Source organism: Myotis davidii, unplaced genomic scaffold (genome assembly GCF_000327345.1).
Source record: "Myotis davidii unplaced genomic scaffold, ASM32734v1 scaffold134, whole genome shotgun sequence".
NCBI classification, from domain to species: Eukaryota; Metazoa; Chordata; class Mammalia; order Chiroptera; family Vespertilionidae; genus Myotis; species Myotis davidii.
This window is the reverse complement of record NW_006288853.1, coordinates 3646087-3663567: the sequence shown is the minus strand read 5'-3', so window position 1 is coordinate 3663567 and position 17481 is coordinate 3646087. Positions and strand designations below refer to the sequence as shown.

The 17481-nt window shown below is 41.4% G+C and overlaps 1 protein-coding gene across 1 annotated transcript in view; it reads right to left on the bottom strand.

Moving 5' to 3' along the window:
* The window catches only part of SGPL1 (sphingosine-1-phosphate lyase 1), a 76508-nt gene that overhangs the window by 6491 nt on the left and 52536 nt on the right, over positions 1 to 17481 (bottom strand). The window contains exons 4-10 of the mRNA XM_006760945.2: positions 17104 to 17251; positions 14483 to 14559; positions 12993 to 13121; positions 5732 to 5820; positions 3844 to 3949; positions 1934 to 2032; positions 722 to 871 (exon numbers count right to left, since the gene is read on the bottom strand). Of these exons, the coding sequence (XP_006761008.1) occupies positions 722 to 871; positions 1934 to 2032; positions 3844 to 3949; positions 5732 to 5820; positions 12993 to 13121; positions 14483 to 14559; positions 17104 to 17251 (798 nt within the window). The remainder of the gene's footprint in view (positions 1 to 721; positions 872 to 1933; positions 2033 to 3843; positions 3950 to 5731; positions 5821 to 12992; positions 13122 to 14482; positions 14560 to 17103; positions 17252 to 17481) is intronic.

Below are 17481 nucleotides of genomic sequence, written 5' to 3'. Positions count from 1 at the left end.
GGGGGGAGGGCAGGAATGGACATTTCAAACATTACAAGCCAAACATTCCTGAGCACGTTAAGTTGTTCCCTTTTTCCAAAGGACTCTTCCATCAGCATACTCCTGCCACTCAGGTGCAGGAACCCAGCAGCATGGGAGCTGCAGCATTTACATACCTCCCTCAGGAAGCCCAATTAAACCTCCCTCCATCCTCCCCTCAGATCGTCTCAAGGTTCAGGGAACTCTTTTTTTTTTTATTAAATATATTTTTATTGATTTCAGAGAGGAAGGGAGAGGAAGAGAGAGATAGAAACATCAGTGATGAGAGGGAATCATTGATTGGCTGCCTACGGTACGTTGGACCAAGTCTGCAACCCAGGCATGTGCCCTTGACCAGAATCGAACCTGGGACCCTTCAGTTCGCAAGCCGATGCTCTATCCACTGAGCCAAACCAGCTAGGGCGGGAACTAACTCTTAAAAGGGCCACTACACTAACATGTCCCAGTTATAGAAATTCTCTCAGCCATAAGACACAAAGATAATGGGTTCCTTTCCACTACTGCTTGTCATCTCTATCACTATACCTTGTCACCTGAATCAGCTGCCCTGGTGGAAGCAAAGAGCCACATTTCATTTTACATTTTGGGAAAAGCTAATGCTTTAACCAATTTGTTTTGTTGATAACAGTCAAAATAATCAGCTGTCTCCTCTGACTGACATTTGGTCCCTTCCGTAGCTCACCTTATGGGTATCCGCTGAAATGCTGGTCACACCTTTCACCCGGAAATCAAATGGTTGCTCCAGTGGGTATCCTGCTTTCTCCATAAAGACGATGAGAAAGCCCCCCAGACAAGCGTCTACATGAAGAGGTATTTTGTGTTTGACAGCCAGCTAATTCCAAAACACAAAGACCATAAGAGAATTTCATTTACAGCCCTGTAACAAAAACTTTGCAAGACATGGGTGGAAAAGTGGGCTGTAACTATAAGGCCATTATGTACTACTAGAGGCCTGGTGCATGAAATTCGTGCACTTGGGAAGGGGGAGGGATCCCCCTCAGCCTGTGCCCTCTCGCAGTCCGGGAGCCCTCAGGGGATGTCCAACTGATGGCTTAGGCCTGCTCCCTAAGGATGCCGTCAGTCGGACATCCTTAGCACTGCCGTGGAGGTGGAGAGCCTCCTGCCACCGCCACTGCGCTTGCCAGCCATGAGACCGGCTTCTGGCTGAGCAGCGCTCCCCCTGTGGGAGTGCACTGACCACCAGGGGGCAGCTCCACCATTGAGCATCTGCCCCCTGGTGGTCAGTGCGCATCATAGCGACCGGTTATTCTGCTGTTTGGTTGATTTGCATATTAGCCTTTTATTATATAGGATATCTTCCATGTTTTAAAAAGCTGGCTACTTTTTGACATTCCCAATAAAAAGAGTTCATCTTTCAAATGTATTTAGCCTTCAAAATAATTCATCTGAAATGTGGTGTTTATTTTATATTTAAATATGCAGGGCCTCAAAGTCACTGCAAAATCATGTAGAAAATGAGCACCACTCTGATTCCGCTGCCTCTGGAGTGGGTCAAAGGTCCTGCTTGCTAACTTCCCAGCAGGGAAGGAGGGAGGGTGTGCTATGGAGCAGCAGATTGAATACCACCCTTTGGTAGGCATGCTCCTAAATGCAGATCATTTCCTGATCTGAACTGAAATGTTAGTCCTACCTCCAAATATCCCATTTAAACTAAGGCTTCTTCCTTCTATTCTCCTCCCCCACAGCAGAAGCCAGTAACCTTCAGAGGCTCCAAACAGAGCTGCAAAGTTTACCACAGAGCTGATGAGAGCTATTCACCACCCATGTGCTAAAATCTAAATTCAAAATTGCTTCTATTTGCCAAATACTGTACCATGAGATTCTATTTTAAAATCTCAGTTTCACTGCCTAGTGGTCCCTTTTTCTCACATACCTTGGCCACTTCAGGAACAGGATCGATCACACCATGAGGGAACTGTGGGGTAGAACAGACGAGCATGGCAGTGTTCCTGGAGATGGCTCTTCTCATTGCCTAGGAGTTACACGTGGAAAGGAAAATGAGCATCCATATCTCAGTTATTCTCCTATTGCCCTAAAAGATTAATCTAGTCTACGAACTTCAATTCCACTACTGGCCCCTCCTTCACCTCTCCAACCTGGGAGAAGCCTGCTGCCCACCATGGTAGCAGAATACAAACAAGACTAGATGGGTCTACTGGGGGAAGAGAGTACAATACAAAAACAGAAAAATCACTGTGAGGGGAAAAGAATATTGGGCTAAGAGGTAAAAGCCAACTAGCAGTGAAACCTGGTGTAAACTACTTCACTCCACCCAGTCCGTTTCCTCATCTATGAACTGCAATAATATTTTTTTAATATTTTATTAATTTTTTACAGAGAGGAAGGGAGAGAGATAGAAAGTTAGAAACATCGATGAGAGAGAAACATCGATCAGCTGCCTCCTGCACATCTCCTACTGGGGATGTGCCTGCAACCCAGGTACATGCCCTTGACCGGAATCGAACCTGGGACCTTTCAGTCCGCAAGCCGACGCTCTATCCACTGAGCCAAACCGGTTTCGGCCGAACTGCAATAATATTAACAGCTTCTACGACCTCCCTGGGCTGTCCCAGGCTCCAATGAAATTCCGATAGCACTCTGAATACTGGAAAGTTCTATACAAATGCAAGGCATAAAATTAATCAAGAAAGGAATATTATTCAGCCTTAAAAGGAAAAGACATCCTGCCATTTTGACCACATGGATGAACCTGGAGGACACTACGCTAACTTAAGCCAGGAACAGAAAGATAAATATTGTATGATCTCACTTAGATCTAAAAACCTGAACCTATAGAAGCAGAGTGAGTAGAAAGGTGGTTGCCAGGGGTTGGGAGTGGAGGAATGGGGAGATGTTGGTCAAGGGGTGCCAAGTTTCAATTACACAAATAAATTCTGAAGATAAAATGTATTGCCATGTGACTACTAAACAAGTTTTGTTAATACTGCATTATATTTAAAATTTAATTAGAGATCTACAGGGCAGTCTTAAGTATTTCAACCATGAGAAAAAAAGAAAAGAAAAATGTTAACTGTGTGAGGTGATGAAAATGTTAAACGCTTGATTGTGTTGACTACTTCACAATGTATACTGACATCAAAACATAAAGTTGCACTCCTTAAATATATACAATTTTTAATTTGTCAATTAATTGTACATTGACACCTCAATAAAGATGAGGGGAATAATGCTAATGCTAATAAATTGGAATAGTTTACTTATGGAAAAAATCATTACTTTATATTGGCAATGGTGCTCACTCAGGCCAAACCACAGTGACACCCTGGCTGGTTTTGTACGTCCTGTACACCAAAAGGTTCGATTCCCAGTCAGGGCATATCTCTCTCTCTCTCTCTTTCTTTCTCTCTCTCTTCCTCCCTTTCTCCCTCTCCCTTTCTCTCTCTCTCTCTCTCTCTCTCTCTCAAATCAATAAAAACATGTCCTCCAATTAGGATTTTTTTAAAAATTATAAAAAAAACATACAAACCACAGTGAAAGTCTTAGAGCAAGTAAGGACATGCTTATTTCACAAACAGAGAAGAGAAGGTGGCAGTGCTGAAGCAAACCCGGGTCTTTAAAGTTAGGAACAAACGGATGAATCTGTGCAAAGACTGAAGCTGCACTCGGTCAGCACTGCCAGTGGAAGATTTTGCAACTCTGGCCACTACAATCAAAGACATTTTGAGCCTGTCTGCATGTGACACTGGAAAAAAAACAGTCAACTGGGTACACTTCCTGCTTCTCACAGCCCAGGGCAGACAATGGCCCTTCAGAGGAACTCACCCGAACATCCACCTCCATCATTTTGTTCAGTGGAACCCGTATAATCTTCATCCCAAAATAATGGGCTGCCTTGTCAAACGCAGCATGGGCACTCTGGGGGGCCACACTAAGGACAGGGAAGAAGAGAATAAGGAAATTCAGATCAAAATGAGGTTCAAAAGAACATAGTTGCAGCTAATCTAAAACATCAGGAGTAAACTTCTGATTACTTTTCCTCAAAAATTTTGAAGTGTTTATATTTACTTCTTAAGCACAAACAGAGATATTCTAAGGAACCTTCTCCCTACTATTCAGGAAATCATTTTGGCAACAGGAAAAACTTGGAAGTAATCCCACATCGAAGGATCCAAAATATAAACTAGGGCCAACAGGTAAGAGAACGGGAAATTTGGATCAAATTAACATAAAGTGGTTGCCTATCCAAAGACAGGCACATCAGAGGAGAGCAAGCTTCCTGACACGGTACAGGTTGAGGCAGGAAACGTAAGCTTGCTTGGCAGGGCTGTTAAAGCAGCAGCCAAGCATCAGATCAAAGGTCCCCTCCATCTTTGAAAGACCACGATCCTGTAAGAAACTATAATCCCCATCTGCACTGCACACTTGGAAGTAGCATTTCAAATAGTATTAAAAAAGGAAACTGAGTCATAGTTTAGTATTTGCTTTCAGACTTCCCTCAATAGTTCCACTCTTACAATTAACCTGTTCCCTTTAATGGAGAGAAAGCTCTCTTAATAAGTACCAAGCACCAAAGATTTAGCTTGAAGAAAGATGGTAGCCTGATTTATTATTCTCTTAGGCTAAGTAGGAATTGCAGCATGAGATCATGTGCAACCAAGTCCTAGTCACTGACACTTGTGGGAAAAACATTAACCTAAATAATGTATAAACACACTGTACAAGGAGAGCGTCTACAGAAAAAAAAATGCAACCAAATAGCGAAACTATGGGGTGGGCCCTAGCCAGTTTGGCTCGGCGGATAGAGTGTCAGCCTGCGGACTAAAGGGCCCCAAGTTTGATTCTGGTCAGGGGCACGTGCACGGGTTGCAGGCTCAATCCACAGTAGGGGGTGTGCAGGAAGCAGCTAATCAATGATTCTCTCTCATCAATATTTCTCTCTCTCTCTCTCCCTCTCCCTTCCTGTCTGAAATCAATACAAATATATTGCAAAAAAAATCTATGGGGTGGCAATATGGGTAAACCTCAAAAAAATTAAAGAATTTTCTATCCCATAAAACTACCCTTAGCTTGAAATTTTTTTTCTTTAAATATATTTTTATTAACTTCAGAGAGGAAGGGAGAGCGAGAGAGATAGAAACATCAATGATGAGAGAGACTCATCGATTGGCTGCCTCCTGCACGCCCCCTACTGGGGATTGAGCCCGCAACCCAGACGTGTGCCCTGACCAGGAATCCAACAGGTGACTTCCTGGTTCCTGGGTCGATGCTCACCCATTGACCTACACCAGCCAAGCTAGCTTGAAATTTTCTTAGGGGAACCCCAAAGCAGCCTGTAATGTAACTTTCATTGAACTAATATAAACAGAGAGCGTTCTCAGGCTCCAAATAATTTATAATAAATATCACAGAATTCATAGATGTAGTCTTGTCACTTAGAAAAAGGATCTCATTTTTGCTTGCAGTATATGTACCATTTATAAAATGGTGTGTGTGGGGGGGTGGGGGTGATTTTGAAAATTAACTGGCTAATCCACTTAGGATTTTGGTGAATGTGAAGACAGTAGAGTCAAGGACACAGGACAGGAGGAAAGAGGACTAGAATTGCCAAAGGAAGAGAAGACACTGAAAGCAGTCAGGGTGCTTCAGGCAGCAGCATTCCAGACAAATCTCAGCAGGGGGTCGGGAGAACGACACAGCCCCACATACATACATTTCTGGCGTTCTGATCCCGTTCTCTAAGGCCAGGTCCCGATAAGCTTTGCAGGCCATCAGTATGCTTTCTGTACCCCCAGAGGTCACCTGTGAAAAAGGAGAGATGTCATCTGTGGAGGGAAGTTAGGGGTAGTTATCAGCCTGTCCTGATGTTGACGGTGGTTGGTGCAGAAAGAGGTAAGGTCTTGTGTGCCACAGGGCAGACCCTGTTACATCTTCCAGAAGGGAAACTTGGCTTCGCTCGCTAAGCCCATGCTGGGTTCAGGAGAAGAGTAAAAACACTAACCAACAATGAGCAGAAGCTCCATGCTGTCTGGACAACTTGCACATCTGCCCAGATCTGTGCACAATCCATTTCCACATTAATTCCTCCAACTGCAGATAGGATAATGCATTTTACACCATTAAAAAGCATCAGGATTGACTTTGATTTACATTTTCAATGCCCACTGAGAACGTGAAATTGTGAAGTTACAATTCTAGTAAACTATGCAATATATTAGAAGACAAAGAACAGATAATTAGGCATTCCAAAGTGAACTTCTGGTTTTGACAAGTTTGAAAAAAAAAAAAGAAGCCTCTACCTAGTTTGTTATCTGAAATCAAAACAAAAATCCTAATGTTTCTAAATGAAATAAAATGTTTTCCTGAAGCGAGGTCTAGCAACTCTGATACAGGCAACAAAAAGACTCAGCGGTCATTTCCGTCATCCTACTGACCCCAGGGGACTACAATCTCATAAAGGTGAGGGCCAGTCTGTTCATGACAATATTCCTAGCACCAAGCCTCGTAGCAGATGCCTAACAGACCCTCAATTAACATTTCTTAATGCCTGGGCTGACTCTCAGTAAGCCATGACTAACACAGGCATATCATACCCACCTGGCTATCTTTTGGTAACATCTAAGAATGAATAATTTTAAAACAAGCCGAAAAAGAAAAGCCATAGCACTGAGCTAGGTGGATATTTTCTTAAATTTACCATTTCTAAAGACTCATAGGATCTTATATAGCTTTTTCATTACACAGGTGAGCTGATGAGAGACTAAAGTGATGCACCCAATGTCATCCATTAGCATCTGTTGATAAGAAGTAAAACTTCCTACGTTTTTGTATTTAGTGTAGCTAAGTATGAGACAGAATGAGAGAGGGTGATTACTGAAACTTCCTAAAATAATATCCACATATAGAACAAATAGCATCAGATAACAAATCCCAGCAGTCAGGAGTTATATGGAAGGTCAGCTGAGAAAAGCTGAATCGTTTCTGATGCAGGAAGTCTTCATGAAACATGTGACCATCATCCACAAAGTAATGCACTGAACGTGGGCATAGCACACGTGTGTGTCGTCTCTGCACTTCAATGTGGAGAAGACAAGTGCTTACAGCTGAGGTCAGCTCTGCAAATCAGCAGCATGTCCTGTGCTCCAGCACAAAACCTCAGAATGTCACATGAGAAGTCAAACCAGCTGTGAAGCAAGTCGGAAAAGCACCAGCAAAGTCAGTCTCCAGGGAGTCCATCTCTTACTAAGGTGGAGTAATGACATAAGCAAAAATATTTCCAAACCCTAGTTACTCACTTCACATGTCCTATATTTAGTTCAACAGTTAATCAAATCAACATCGATATTTGTTAAGCAAATATCAGTGTATTTTTTACTATTAAAGCTGGGATGCCGCAATTCTACTTCTAATTCTTATTTCTGATCCCCAAATTCTGTGTTTAAAGATTCTCCCATTTCCCTCCTCCTCCTGCACCCAAAGGGAAATGAAAATTTAGCTGTGAAGTAAGAGGCTTCAATCACTACTTGTTATGTTAGTCAACTTCTTTTAACGTTTATAGTAATTCTCACTCTAACAAATGAAATGTGTGTCAAAAACAAGAGCAGGACATGACCCGTTGGGAAATTTTTCTTTTAAGTGATGTTTGGTCTTACTGACATTTGCATAAGCCAGTTTCCTTGGCAACCTAATTTCTTTTGGTATATAGTCCCCTCTCATCCATTTTGAGGCAAATGAAGTTAATAAAAGGGAAAAGTTGAAGGCTAAAGAACAAGAAGTGTAATACCTTAAATGGGAATAGTCTAAAGACAGCCCAACCCTTAGGCTTTGTCTTCATGTTCCCACCCCTGAACTTTCTTCACTGAAAGCAGCTCCTCAAGAGAGACGGAGAGACATGTACAGAGATAGAGACAGAGTCTGAGAACTTGAATGATCCCAGAGATTTCAGTCTAAATCTAAGCTTTAGAAGAGATTGGAGATCTTGGACTCCATCCTTCTCCTGAGCCCTGACACACCCACTAAGGAAGATTATAACAGGATAGACATGGCTTCGTGGTACCTACGCAAAAACAAAGTACAAATACCCTGGCGCTGGACTTCCGGAAGACTCAAACTACTTCACGGACTTCCTCCCAATACCTGGAAGACTAAAGAAAAACAGTAGTAACAACGTGTAGTAAGAACCAAAGGAGGAACGAGATGTAATCTGATGCAATAAATTTCAAATACTGGCAATGAAAGGAAGAAACAAGTTTCCAATCCATAGCAGAGAGCAAAACACAATGCATATTCCCTCTTCTAAGCCCTGGAAGTTATCCAGGCAACTCAGCAAAATCCTGACCATTGTCAATAATGCTCCCAAATCTTCGGAGAAGCAAATGGAAGGGGTTTCCTTATCTTCTCTCCTGCTCTTCAGATCAGAGTGGTAGACATGGCAGCTAGGGAGAAAGAGCAAAATGCAGAGAGAACATCTGGACTGATTCTTTAAAGTGGAGACTGCAGAAATACAAGATGGGTTAAAGAAATAATCAAAGCCCAACGGGTATTATTCCCTTCCAACTAGGCAGAGTGAACTCCGGTATAGTTAACTTTTAACAAACTATCAGAAGATGAGACCTAGATATATTGAAATACAGGTGTAACAAAGCTTTAGCTGAATCCTGCCTCAACCAAATGCTCTCAGACAAGAAATTACCCACCATGCATCAGAACAAATAGAATGTCCAGAGAGTCACCTAAGCATGAGCCAAGATGAAAGAAAATGGCATGGCAACGATGCAAACATACAAGGAAAAAAGTAGCGTGCAAAATAAAGCCAACTCCAGCAGTAACCACCCAAGCAGCAGAAGGACATTCCTCATAACCATTTCTCACTACAAGACAACATCATCAGATCATGAATTCCAGAAAAGAGTTGAAAAGCTGGACACTGAAACAATGAGACTGCAAACTAAGTACCAACCAGCACCGATACAGAACTAGGAGCAGAAAGGAACAGAATAAACACGGCTGAGAATACAAAGTCTGACTTAGAGGAAAGGCTTAAGATAAGTTTAGTGAACCCAGATAAGTAAGACAGAGACTGAAAGATCAATGTCCCTCCACACTTGGGCTGTCGTAACCAAAAAGCGTCCAGAGAAAAAAGACAGGGCTGGGCGGCAATCTGTTTGGAAATCGTATTCCCTAAGGAACAGCTGAGTAACCTAGGAAAAACAGGGAAGAGATTCAGGGGTAGAGAGGCTTTCAAGTACACGAAGGTCTCTCACATGGAAAAAAACACACAAAACAATCATGGAACTTCTATCTCCAGCAATACAGATTATATACGTTGGGCAACGCTCCTACCTGAAACTAAAAAGCCTGGTAAGCCCTAACCAGTTTGACTCAGTGGTTAGGCCCCTGGACTAAAGGGTCATGGGTTTGATTCTGGTCAAGGTCACATACCTCGTTTGCAGGCTCAATCCCCCAGCCTGCTCAGGGCGCATGCGGGAGGCAATCAATCGATGTGTCTCACATCAATGTTTCCCTCTTTGTCTCTCCCCCTCCCTTCCACTCTCTCTAAAAAAATCAATGGAAAAAATATCCCCAGGTGAGGATTCATTTTTTTAAAAACCTGATAAAACATTACTTTTTTTAAATATCTGCCACTGAGCATAAAGGAGTATCTGAAACTGCAAACAAAACAAAATCAAGAATCCTACAAAATAAGTGAGTGCTAAAGCTGGCTTTAACTCTGAGGGTGGCTGCCAATCCCAGGAGTCCTTAAACGCCCGCGCCCATTCAAGAACAGGAGATAAACTTAGGACCTGCCCAAAGTAAGGAGGCTAATGGGAGATGGCTGAAGAACAATGGAATCACGCCCACAGTCTGAGGGTACAAGAAACATCCCACTGGTACAGAAGAGGACATCAGGAAAAACTGCTGGTGCTCAGGTAAAGGAAAATAAGGATGTCTAAACCATGTATGAAAAGGCAGCTTTTATGTGAGTTTGTGGTCTGAACTCAACTACCTCTGTAGTGCAAAACTATAAGCTACGAACTGGACTAAAATTGGTTCCAATGTGGTAGTACTTCCCAGCAACTGACAGAGTAATTACAAACCTTTTCTGGAAGAACTTAACTTAAATCTAGGCCTTAAAGTTAAGTTCCCAGGAAAATGAGTGGTTTATAGTAAAAAAAATAAATTAAAAACACAACTATAAGGATGTAAGACAACACGAGTGAAACCAGCAGAAACAGAAAGATAAGGCCATGAACAATGGAACTGTCAGAAAAGAATCCTATATAATAAAAGGGTAATATGCAAATTGACAGAATGGTGGAACGACCAGTCACTATGACACACACTGACCACCAGGGGACAGGCGTTCACAGGTGTTGCCCCCGGTAGTCAGTGCACTCCCACAGAGGGGGGGCCACTCAGCCACAAGCTGGGCTGATGGCTGGCAAGCACAGTGGCAATGGTGTCAGTCGAACCGGGCTGAGAAGACCCTCCACCCCTAAGTGCATGAATGTCATGCACCAGGCTTCTAGTATAAAATAATTACGTGCAACATATTTAAATAAACTATAAGCCAAGGGACAATAAAGAACCACCAAACAGATTTAAAAAACAAAAGAAGAGCTCTGCCCACGTGGCTCAGCTGGTTGAGCGCTGTCCTGTGCACCAAAGGGTTGCTGGTTCAATTCCTGATTAGGGCATCATCCCTGGTCGGGGCATGTACTAAAGGCAACAGATCAAAATCAATCTCTCTCTCCCCCCACCCCCCACCCCTTTCCTCCTCTGGTGAGGATTGAATGAATGAACAAACCAAATAGAATTCTCAAGAATGAAAAATACAGTAAACAAAATTTAAAAACCCAACAGAAGACTAAAATGTAATTAGACACAACTAATAAGGAAATTAATAAAATCCCTGTACTGATCACACAGCTCCAACAATTATCAGCTCATTGCCAGTCTTTTCATCTACCCCAACTGCCCCAGGTATTGTTGCTATTGAGAATATCAGTTGTTCTAATAGTTACACCTTTACAGGTAGTTTTGTTTTGTTTTTTTTCCTGGCTGTTTTAAACCCTGTTTTAGCCTTCCTCAATCTGCCCTTCATGTTTCTTAACTTTGCTTTTGTACTTTCTATTTATTTGTCTCTCTGGATTCTTTTTCCAGTTGTTTTAAAATCTGTCTTGTTCAATAAATTTTACTTAGAAACCATGTAAGTATTTTATAGAGTTATAAATGAACCAGGGTTCCTTGCACAAATGGCTGACCCCAGGTCTAGAGCAGAAATGTACGAGACGAACATGGAATAATAAGAATATTTTGTCAAAAAGAAAAGGGGAAGAATGGAAGCTTTACTTGTAAAAGACGACGTGAGTCATGCAAAAGGATCCAGGAACCGAAATTAGAAAGCTCCCACTGGCCAAAAATGGAGCGATTTGGGCATCACTTTGAGTGACAACTAGAATGGACTGAAACATAATTTCCTTATCCACCCTACCATTGACAGACATCTGATTTATTTCCAGTTTTTAGCTATCATGAGCAATGCTGTTATGAATATACATCTATCCTAATACACACATGTCTTTCTAGGCTATATCCTGAGTTGGAGAATTTCAGGGTCTTAAGACTTCTATCTTCAACTTTACTGGGTAAGGTCAATCTGTTTTGTGCTTGTTTAACCTTTGGTCTCTTAAAAGAGACATCATCTCATGGCACAGGAGAACACTACAGACTGTAAATATATTGTCATCTACCCACTATGTCACACCGTTCATCAAAATGCCATACAAGAACCCGTTATTGGTCCAGTTTGTAACTATTTTGGAATTATTTTTCGGACATGAATGCCATGAATACCAGTTCTGTTACCTACTGAATATCTGAACATGTTGATTTACCACGGTGCCAACATAATAGTAAAGCAATACAGTTTACTGGAAAAACACAAAAAGTAACTATTAAAAGTTATTGTTTTTGGATGGGCCCTTCGATAATTAAATTTGCAGACTTTATAATGATTACAAAAGTATCTGATAGGGTGAGCACCTCTAGATTACCATTGCAGCACACTGGGTTAAATCTAACTCTATGCTGCATAAGCTGAGATTTCATTTTTTCTAGGAAGACAGTATTAGTTTGTAGTAACAAATCTAAACAGAAGTTTATCAATCACAGTTTAGGAAAACTAACAAATGTTTACTGAAAAGAATAGTTGAAACATTTGTGTCTTAAATATAAATACCATCTTCCTGTATTCCTAAACCAACTAAATGATATTTGATTTATAGCAAAATCAGAAAGTAAACTTCCAGCTAAATTAAAATGAGAAAGTATAAAAATAAGTCACTACGACATGGTTCAACAAATTATATACGTAAATGGATAGGGAAGTGGGTGGATGGAAGAAAGGGAGGAAGGGAAAGAAGGAAGCAGAGAGCAGATAGGGCAAAATATATTTAGCGAATCCAGGGTGTTCTTTAAACTATTCTGGCAACTTTATGTAAAGTTTTTCAAAGTAAAAAATTGAAGAGAAAGATTATCTAGAAGAATATATGCCAAAATGTTGATACTCTATGAATTACAAAACTACAAGCAGTATTTTTATTTTTATTTTTTTAATATATTTTTATTGATTTCAGAGAGGAAGGAAGAGGGGGAGAAAGATAGAAACATCAATGATGAGAGAGAATCATTGACTGGCTGCCTTCTGCACGCCCCCTACTGGGGATCAATCCTGCGACCCAAGCATGTGCCCTTGACTGGAATCGAACCGGGGACCCTTCAGTCCACAGGCCAATGCTCTATCCACTGAGCAAAACTGGCTAGGGCTACAAACAGTATTTTTCAATTGCTATTAATCTGGATCTTTCTACAATAATCACATATCATTTATGTAGTAAAAAAAGGAAAATGTTCTAAATAAATTTTCCTATCTTAAGCTAAAAAAATACTGGATGCCACCTGCATATACTTACACATCCACAGGAATCCGGTCCCCCATTGAAAAGGGAACAAGCTATCCTCACAATCTCTGCTTCTATCTTCCGTAGTCCTGGGAAGATGTCTGGATGCAGGGGATTACTCCATGCAAAATCTCCATAAGCCTGCAAAGGAATGCAAGCAGATATGAAGCAAGACAATTAAACTGTACAAGACAAACAATCATACACTAAACCAAAATTTCTAGGTATTAGGCACAACATTAGACACTGGAAAATGGTAGACTATGTCCCCCAACCTAAAGAAGATCAAAATACAGTGGAGGAGACACACATGCAAATAAATTATTTTACAATGTGGTAGGAGAGGAAGTATAAATGTGGTTAAAAGCACAGACTACAGTGGCAAGCAGACTCAGTTTGAAGGTTAAGCTTTGCCTGTCACTTCTAGCTGTGTAATCTCAGGACAAGTAACCTCTGAGGCTCAGTTTTCTCATATGCTAAAAGGGTAATTAAGGTGCTGATCTGATAGGGTTCTGGCATTAAGCAAATAACATAACACATTGCAAAGCACTTAGTAGAGTGTATGGCACAAAGCAGCCATTGTTCTAAGTGCAATACCAGATGTGTGTGCGCGCGAAGGTAAGGGGCCTTAAAGAGGGAATAATGAGCATCCTGAGTGGTCTGGAGGTGTCTGCTGAGTGGAACCTTGAGAGAAATAGGAATTCACATTTACAACAGGTGGAGTGAAGGAGAGAAAAGCAAACAACATAAGAGCAAGGTGTACTCTGTAAAAAGAAAAGGCACCAGGTAGTGTTTACATGGGAAAGTAGTAGGAGTGTTTGCCAAAAGTAGGTGGGAGCTGGCACATGAAGGGACTTGGTATTTTCTGCCTCATAAGCAGCTTGTATTTTATCCTGTAGATGATAGGAAGCCATGGAAGGATTTTTAAACATGGAAATAAGGTTGGAGCATTATGTCAAGATACAGCTGAGCAAAACCTATACTTAGTACGGTATAAGCCGTCTGATTACAATAATCAAACACAAAGATCTCAGAGACCATCAGTCAATGCCGATTTTATATGGCAAAGTGGGATTTCAAAATTAAATCTGACTAGAAATGGAAGATGCTAAAGACAATTCTAAAGTCCACAAAAAATGAGAAGTATTTTCATTATAAGTGAAACCACAATCATTCTCAGATCATCTGATTTGAGAGTCAGGTAGTATCGTAAATTATAACCAAGTTTCTCTCCCATGTCTCTTCTTATCAAACAAAATGTGTCTTAATATTAATCTCAAACTCTGGGAACACCTTCCCTGTGAATGTGCCTTCTACACAGGGTGTCAATAAACCCTGCACACATAAACAATATTTTACTTTATTACAGACTGAAGATGCCCTTGACAATATTGTATGTGTTCACCTGTTTGGGTGAAGAGAAACTGTCTACACTTTAGTTTAATTACAATGAGGGACTATAAACTGGCACAGCCCACCGCACCCCCGAGTCCCGGCATCACCTTCACGAGGAGCTCGGTGAGCTTCTCCTCCCCACTGTACACCGCTCCGGAGGCTCGCCCTTCCTGCCACATGACGTCTGCAGAGAAAGTTAACATCACTGGGTCAGTAAGCAGAAACTTTTAGGAGGACAGGTAGGGTCTAAAAAGAAGAAATGCAAAGGAAGTCCTTTGAGTACAAAAGAAAAAAAATTTTGAGTGGAAATCCAAAGGTGTCTTTATATTACATCAAGAAAGAAAAAATCCATTACAGCTACCACAGCAAAATAAAGGTCATCAATTAGTATCAACATATGAAAAAGATACCCACAGCTCCTAGTACAATAAAGGCCAATAAATATGCTGTCCTCTTCCCCAACTGCCTTCTCGCAGCAGAAACTTTTCCCTCCATCTATGTATCATTCTATGTTCTCTGCAGGGCTCAGCTTGACCTTGTCAGCAATGCTTCCTTCTTCCTTCCTGCCCTTCTGATCTAGTCCTAGGGAGTATGGGAACTGTTATGAGCAGAGGTGGCAGAGAAAAGTGAAACTGCAGTACACAGTCAGGAGGGTTGGAGTCAGGGAACTGAATCCATGACTACACAAGCCACAATGAGACAGCTTAGCCTCAGGGCCCCTCCTTCAGACCGAGTCTGGAAACCCACACAGAATTAGCCACCTGCTTCCAGCAACATCTGCTGCTCCATCCAGGATCAAAACAGTCAACACTGGGGTAAAGCTCACCGGAAAGATTCCTGACCAGAATATAAGGCCCACCTTTCCATCTCCTGCCTGAGGTTCCACATCACACACTCTACGTTATACCAACAAATGTGCGAATGTGGGTATCTGGGTCCTTTTGCTACAATATGGCTGTGCCCTGTTAAAAGTGAGTAGTGAGAAAGCTATTACAAAAACACACTACTTAAAGACTGTAGTCATGGGCTCCACAAAACAAAGATCTTCAGCTCCAACAAGAGGGCAGAGGACCGAGTAGTGAATTCCCAGACTAATCCCTCGATCTCACCAACCTGCCAAACTCTCCTTTGCTGCCAGCTTGACTTCCCTCTTTCCATAGAGGACCCTGCTCTGTCCCAGGTGTATGTTCAGACCAGAGGCCTCCAGACTTTCAAAATTAGGATACCTGGTTTCATTTCCTGTTCATTTACTGCTGCTACAGAGTATACTAGTGGATAGTGACTTAAAAATGGAAGGGAAGGCAGCAGCCAGACCTCATCGTCACAGAAACCCTTAATAAACAGGTCTCAGAGTGCTAATTCCTGCTTTCTATCATCTATAAATCCTGGACTGTACCTAATTTTGTACCAGCCAATGTCAAAAGCTCAACACATTGCATTTAACACTTTTAAATGTATTTTTTATTTTTTAAATAGATTTTTATTGATTTCGGAGAGGAAGGGAAAGGGAGAGATAGAAACATTAATGATGAGAAAGAATCATTGATCGGCTGCCTCTTGCATGCCCCTTACTGGGGATCAAGCCCGCAAAGCTTGTGCCCTTGACTAGAATCAAACCCGGGACCTTTCAGTCCACAGGCCAACACGCTCTATCCACTGAACCATACTGGCTAGGACTAAAATGTATTTTTTAAATGCAACATGGTATCCTGGGCTGGGTCCTAGAACATAAAGAAGGACATTAGTGGGGAAACTCGTGAAATCAGAAGAGAATTTATAGTTCAGTTAATAGAACTGTACCAATGTTAATTTTTTAGTTTTGACGAATGTTATTTTAAATGTTAAAATCAGGAGAAGCTGGATAAGGGATAGGTGGGAAATCTCTGTATTATCTTAGCAAATTTTCTATAAATTATCCCAAACTAAAAAGCCTACTTTAAGAAAGTATTCATAATATGACTTTAATGTGTAACAAACATGCATTTGTGTTAATAATTAACATTTATTGAGCACTTACTATATACCAGGTATTATCCATTTACATGTATAATCTTATTCAATCTCTATAATCATCCTTTCAAATAAGTATTCCCATTCCCATTGCAGAGACAGAAGTTGAAGCATAGAGAAATTAAGTCACTCATTTTTATTACACATATTATCTTTTCAAAGAACAAATGTATCTGTTTTTCTCAGGTTTATAAAAGGAAACGGAACCAAGTTCCACTGTCTGAGATTAGTTTGTTTTATGGATGACAATGAATCTAAATATAAATTTTAAAATATGAAAGTCAACGTCTGAGACAGGCCCTTCTGAGCATTTACATATCTGTATGAACCTTTCTTTTCTTCTCTTGCACATGTGAGAGAGAGGGTGAGACTGAGTGTGTGAGTGTGTGAGTGTGTGTGTGTGTGTGTGTGTGTGTGTGTGTGTGTGTGTGTGTGTGTGTGTGTGAGAGAGACAGAGAGAGAGAGAGAGAGTGAGACTGAGTGTGAGTCTGAGAGAGAGAGAGGGTGAGACTGAGTGTGAGTTTGAGAGAGAGGGTGAGACTAGATGTGTGTGTGTGTGTGAGAGAGAGAGAGAGAGAGAGAGAGAGAGAGAGAGAGAGAGAGGAGAGGGAGAGAGGGAGGGAGATAGCAGGATGAATTGTTCTTAACTTCGCAAACATTAACTGGCCGCCCAGCCAGGTCACAGAAGCAGGTAGCACGCATGTGCAGAGAGTCATACCCATAGAGCTGTACTCCTTGAGCTTCTCCAGAACTTCAGACGAGCTCAGACCTTGAGAGGGCAGAACCTTCACATACTCCTTGTCCACTTTCAGAAATGACATGTTCTTGCTAATATCATCCTTGACCTTGTTCAACTCATCTTGGATCTCCAAAGGTAAGAAAGACAAAGTTAACAAGGAGGTGGAAGAATACAGTATAGAGAAGAACAGTTGTGACACTAAGTCAACTGCCAAAGGCTGGGCACCACCCAAATACTACAGAAAAAGGAGGGTATTTTTTTCTTAAAGAGAGATGATGACAGTTTGTCCAACTACTTTCTGGCATGTGCAACAGTTTCTTAGAAATCTGAAAAGTTGACTTTTTCTCTGAAGGTCAA